Source organism: Xyrauchen texanus, chromosome 22 (genome assembly GCF_025860055.1).
Source record: "Xyrauchen texanus isolate HMW12.3.18 chromosome 22, RBS_HiC_50CHRs, whole genome shotgun sequence".
NCBI lineage: Eukaryota > Metazoa > Chordata > Actinopteri > Cypriniformes > Catostomidae > Xyrauchen > Xyrauchen texanus.
Window position 1 is genome coordinate 11,302,554 of NC_068297.1, and position 5,911 is coordinate 11,308,464.

General features: G+C 35.3%; 1 protein-coding gene across 1 annotated transcript; it reads right to left on the bottom strand.

Annotated features, from left to right (window-relative positions):
• Positions 1 to 3,135: 3,135 nt before the first annotated feature.
• On the bottom strand, positions 3,136 to 5,120 carry LOC127662877 (homeobox protein goosecoid). The gene is made up of 3 exons (XM_052154264.1): positions 4,655 to 5,120; positions 4,009 to 4,268; positions 3,136 to 3,663 (listed from the first exon to the last, which is right to left on the bottom strand). The coding sequence occupies exons 1-3, from the start codon at positions 4,968 to 4,970 to the stop codon at positions 3,514 to 3,516; spliced, it is 726 nt and encodes a 241-aa protein (XP_052010224.1). The 5' UTR covers positions 4,971 to 5,120; the 3' UTR covers positions 3,136 to 3,513.
• Between the last annotated feature and the right edge of the window lie 791 nt (positions 5,121 to 5,911).

A 5,911-nucleotide genomic window follows, 5' to 3' on the forward strand; every position in this document is an offset into this window, starting at 1 on the left:
AATATACAAAACTGAAAAATACTCCTTTAAAAGAGGGCAACATGCAGCATTTCTTAAAAAGCAAGGAAAGGACTAAAAGATTGATCTACTCCTGAACTTAACTCACTGCCTAATTTTTCTTGGAATCCACCTATGTTTTTCCAAGTGCTGGAAACTATGCATAAAAAGGTCAGATAAATAGTTGTTTTTTTAAGTTTGTATTAAATTTTCGAAATACTAAATTACAGCCTAAAACGAAGGGGGAAAAAGGTATTAAGATTAATGGCCTCAGTCCTGCTCTTTGTATGTCTCACTGGCACTCAGAGAAGAAACACTTCATAAATCACACCAGACATGTGAAGGATTATAAGTGAGACATGCTTTGTTTCTTGGTTAGTGTTGTTGCCAAATCTTTAAGTATCTGCTCTGCCCTCCTTTAATCTGTTTTAAGAAGCAACCGAAGAAGTTTAGAAGTCGTATTTTTCCTGTATGATTTTAGCCTGGTGTTTTGTATTTGAAAAGAGGAAGAGAAAGAAAAAACAAAGGGAAAAAAAAAGAAAGAAACAGAAAATCAGACTAAAAATGAAAACCATTACATTAACTATTTACTGTGAGGGAAAGACAAAATGACCAATACATTTGATGGCTGGAATGTTTAGTAAACCAGTTTCATATCTGGGTAAACATGCTGCCCTGAGTCAATATACTATATTTATAGACTGGGCATATTTGTTTTTGATGATAAATAGCCCAAATGCATAAGCACATAAACACAAATAAATACTTGGCCCACACTGTTACATTTCAAACCTCAAGATGTGTTTCATCAAGAACTACCCTCCAAATTGTCAGTTTAATCCAAAAAGAGAGTTCCTAGATGCAAGACACTGGAAAGTTGCCATTGTCACAAATCATATTTAAGTAACCTTTAAAACACTAAGCTGTAATAATTAATTTTAATAAGTATTCTGTACGCTGTCTATTCACACAAAGATGAACAAGCACAAACATATATACTTTTATTTATATGTATCATTTTCTTGCACACCCTCATGTGGATTGTTGTTGTGGTCTATTCAGCAGATCAGCACAGAAACTGAGATGCTTTTTAATGAGACACCATTAGAGGTACGCCGGGTTCGGGTCAGTTTTTCAAGTGGACCTTCATTTCGGGTTTGTAATTTATGGAAAAAAATGATGAGGGGCTGTTCACACCGAACGTGTTTTTGCTCTGTTTTTCCATCCTCTTGCCCTGTAAATGAGCTGGACGAACGTCCTTGACTGCTGCGCCGGGTCTCACCGTTTCTTCAGTGTCTCACTTAAGACCAGCAGATTTTTAGATTCGGTGTCAGGTTAAAAAGAACTTCAGGTCACAAAAACGCATGTCAAGGCACCTGCGTTCTGTTTCATTCGTTGCGCTGCGTCTAGGTTGTTTTTAGCGCAGGTGTCAAACACGTTAACAAGTTCAGGTTGCAAAGAGGTGACTGTTTCATTCATTGTTTAACATTATTCCAGATTGTTCTGCACCACGCAAAGCGCTTGATAAACATAATGTTTGTTTTTCTTCTTCTGCTCTAGTGTGGGGCCGCCGTGCCTTGTTTACTGTTATAATACTGTTACGAATGTTGCTTACGATGTTTATATAAATACAGCCTTCAGCAACATGGTGAAAAATACACTGCAGTATTAGAATATAAGATTAAATTAAAGTAAATAAGGTAGATATACAATATATTACTATTGTAACCAACAAATCCTGAAAATAATAATAATAATATGACAAACTGGACATTAATAAATAATTGATGGGTTATAATAATGATAAATAATAACTTAATTCCGAAATGTTAATGAGTGAAGTAGTACGTTTTGCACCTTGTTCATTAAAAAAGTGGGGGAAAGAGTTTTGTACAAATAAATATTGAAAATATTGCTTTTTGTATCACTGTATTGTGGAAAAGCTGGTAAACATGCATTCATTATTTTTAACTAGACTTTTATTTAATTAAACGTTTTGATGTTCTTGGCAACGATGGCTGATAGGATGTTCTATTTAGTATTTTCGCAATAGGGCCACGGGTTGGTCGGTTGCTTGGGTAAACCCGCCCCTGTAGGCTATATAATGTTGTTCCAATCATTATTGCTGGCTGTTGATCAATTAATTAATTTCAAAATCGAGATTCCTTCACATTCATTTCAAATTCACCACAATGTATTGTAGCCTGTTCATCGGATCGTGTAAATGAAAAATAAAAAAATAAAACATAGAGGCAAATAAAAATATTGTCCTATATTTAATGCATATATTAAATACCCTGATAAAGAGGGGAGTCCGACCAGAATGTAATGTCAGAAATTAAGTGTTAGAAAGACTTAATAGAAGAAAAAAAAGATTCAAAATTAATTAATTATGCTGAGGTGGTATTATTGATTCGTCTTTATTTTCGTCTTCTATTGCTTTCTCTTTGATTTGTTGCATTTATAAAAAAAATTCTTTGAATAACTCTTTGAAAAGCAGGTGGATGTCGTGCTTGCACCTCGTACACAAATAACTGCTACTTCATCATGTCATTCCTCTGAAGATTATTAGGTCATCATTACATTATGTGACATAACTGACGCATAATGTAGAATCGTGTTTTATCAGCTCTTAAGTCAATCTCTTACTATATCATGATGTAAAATTCCAAAAAAAAAAAAAAAAAAAAAAGATTACACATTTTTGAAATTGTCATGTTCAGTTTTAAAAAAAACTTGTTCACAAGATTGTGGTCTGAACAGGGTGTATGTATATCCCTTTTTTAATTACCCAAGTCATAAAGAACGAGTACTGTAAGAATTATCCAAAACTGTCCACACATATTTTTTTTAATTATTATTATTATTATTATTATTATTATTATTATTATTAATTTTTTGGCTTCTTGCGAAACGAGAAGAAGAAAAAAATGCCCACCTAATTGTTTGCCAGATTTGGTAATGAACAGTTAAGGCTAAATTATAATATAAACTGCAATTAAATTCTACAGATTCTGATCTTATCAGAAGACACTTAGATTACCTCAATAGCTATAATAAAAATGTTCTTTGATATTACTCTTATAACATTTTAAATAAATAGAGAAAATCAGACAATTGTATTACATGTGATTTTAATGTTTGCTTGTGTTCTTTTTAGTGTTCAGGCGACATTAAACTTTCATTTAATCATTTTGATCGTCCTGCCATCGTACATGTCTTCAGTTACAGCCCATTCCAGAACATCTTCTGACGACCAGACTTTAATTCAACTTAAGCTAAAAATGTTTTCAGTATATATCAGGTAGCATTACTATGAGTAGAATCCACGTTATTTTCGTCTGTGTAGATTTAAATTAATATAAATAACAATATCATTGTTAAAGGTAACATTTACTATACATCTGTGCAACGGCATGACAACACATTTCACTCCTACTCGCATGATACTTTACAATATGTACAGAAAGTCCAAATCATAATTGTGCAAGATTTTACGGTCTCAAATTCAATGTCTCAGCTGTCTGAGTCCACGTCACTTTTGCCCTCCTCGATTTTCTCTGTGGATGTTTTCGTGGATTTGTTCCATTTCTGTGTGTTTTCTGATTCCTCTGACGACGATCGTTTCTGTCTTCTCCATTTTGCTCGTCTGTTTTTGAACCAAACCTAAGCGAGGATAGAGGGTTAAATCCTTAATATGATAGGAAGAAACGTACGTTTTTCTGATGACACATGATATTGAGTTGGTTTTATGCTGAAACTATTGCCCGTGGCGCACAAATTATATATAAACGTGCGTAAAGTTTCTGTTACGGCTCTATTTGTCCTCCTAATATTGCATTTGTATAAACTATTAAGCGACCTTCCATAAAGAAAACAATATAGCTAACATTTTGGACATATTAGGCTACATGTTAAGCAAACAATAACAATAACAGTGTCTAATCACAAGCAGCCCCACAAAATAATTACCCACATTACCCGTAAAAAACATAGATCAGATTCACTCACCTCCACCTTTTCTTCACGTAGGTGCACCTTTCGTGCCAGTTGTTCTCTTGTGCCAACGTCAGGGTATTTGGTTTCTTGGAAAAGGTTCTCCAGTGCCTCCAGCTGCTCGTCGGTGAATATGGTTCGGTGGCGTCTCTTGCGTCGACAGTGTAACTGGTTGAGCAGCTGCAGCTCGGTTCTGGACAAAGTGCCCACGTTCATGTAGGACATCATCTGATGGTGGACTGGAGAAAGAAGCACTGATCCGGCGCTGTCGTAGCCTTAAAATAATATACAAATAAAACAATCAATGTTTTTAGTGCACTTCAAAATAATTAACTGAGGGAAAAAAAGTAATCTATAAAAATGATCAAGCTTTATTCAAAAACTTTTTTTATCATCGTCAAATCAACCTGAATAGGCCTACATCAACTAAACTCATGTTAATGGTTAGATCGGGTAGAAATAATTAACGGAACAAGTGTAAGTTGACACTTTTTACAATGTAGCCTACTTTAAATGCTTTGGATGTGAATAAAACTCCAAACTGCTCCAAAATTACACAGAAAAAAAGAAAAGAACGAGAATCCACCACCCAATTTGTTTACCGAATACTCAAACATTCACATTAAAAATGATTGCATAAGAAAACAGGAACATAGCCTACCTGTAGGAATACACGGGCACTGCTGCGAACCAAGAGTTGGTATTGCGCCACAGCAAGCTGGACCAGTCGGCCCCTGGACATGAAGTTGACCATAATAGTAGTTGTTATAACCTATCCTTGTTCCGTTCACCGATTGTAAGTTAGGAGCTGGAGGTCCTGTATGCGAATAGAGTCCGTTAAAATCGCCAGCTGTTGTGTACAAGGATTCCGTCAAGTTGGAGAACACAACCGGAGCATTCCGATGGAGCAGAACCGAGTCCTTGCAACTGGGTCTCCCTGCTAAAATGCTGTCGATACTAAACATCCCAGCGGGCATCACAGGCGAAAAAAGTTTGTGATTTGGTGGCAACAGTACTAAAATGTCTTGTAGTCCGTTCAAATGTCACAAGTTTCCCTCTTAATCGCAAAAAGAAGAGAATTCTCAAGCGTTTTCTCCCCTGTGGAATGCAGCTACAGTGACCGTGCGCAACAGATTCAGTAACTCGTTTGTGGCTGAGCTGAACTCCTGCTCGGTTTTATACCCAGCTGACGTCATTGAAGGATTTGTGAATGACTACTCCAATAAGAGATTGGCCGGGTTTAAGGGTTAGCACACAATGGCGTGAAAACCACCGATCTGTGTATTGAGAATTAATTTGATTAAGTTCATCTGTACTGTTTGCTGACTTTTGCAACAAATAATTTAGTTCTAACCTGCCTTTATAAAGAGTTGACTGCATGAGTGAATCACATTAATTTAGCCAACAAAGACACTTTTAATTTGTTATAATTGCCTGTTTTAATTTCGGATCGTTTGGGGATATATGTATATATATATATATATATATATATATATATATATATATATATATATATATATATATATATATATAATCTTCTAGTTGCGTAGTTTCAGCAGAGATGCGTCTGTTATTGTCCGGATGTAAGAAGAGGAGCGACTTTACTTCTCAAAGTAATCCTAAGGACTCAGAAGTCAGAGCAGGTGAGCTTCATTTTTATTTATTTATTCAAATCACCAGGAAATCCTATAAAATAAATTATTTTGATTAGCTATGTAAAATATTTTCTATTGTATTTTCTCCTATAAATGAGGCACTAAATAACATCGTGCAAAACTCCTTGAATTGATGTCCACAGATTCCGCTGCAATATAAAGGTATATATCTTAAATTGCTTAATAGCGCATGTTATTTGCAAAACGTTCCGTCTGACACGACCGTCGCGCTCTGTCCGCGGGAGATAATGCTGAGCAGATTA

Bases quoted from the DNA above. Each gene is read 5' to 3' on its own strand.
- LOC127662877 (XM_052154264.1), bottom strand. From the start codon at position 4,970: ATGCCCGCTGGGATGTTTAGTATCGACAGCATTTTAGCAGGGAGACCC. The intron at 4,269-4,654 runs GTAGGCTATGTT...TATTATTTTAAG, and splicing joins GTGCCCGTGTATTCCTACAG to GCTACGACAGCGCCGGATCA. The intron at 3,664-4,008 runs GTGAGTGAATCT...ATCCTCGCTTAG, and splicing joins TACGTGAAGAAAAGGTGGAG to GTTTGGTTCAAAAACAGACG.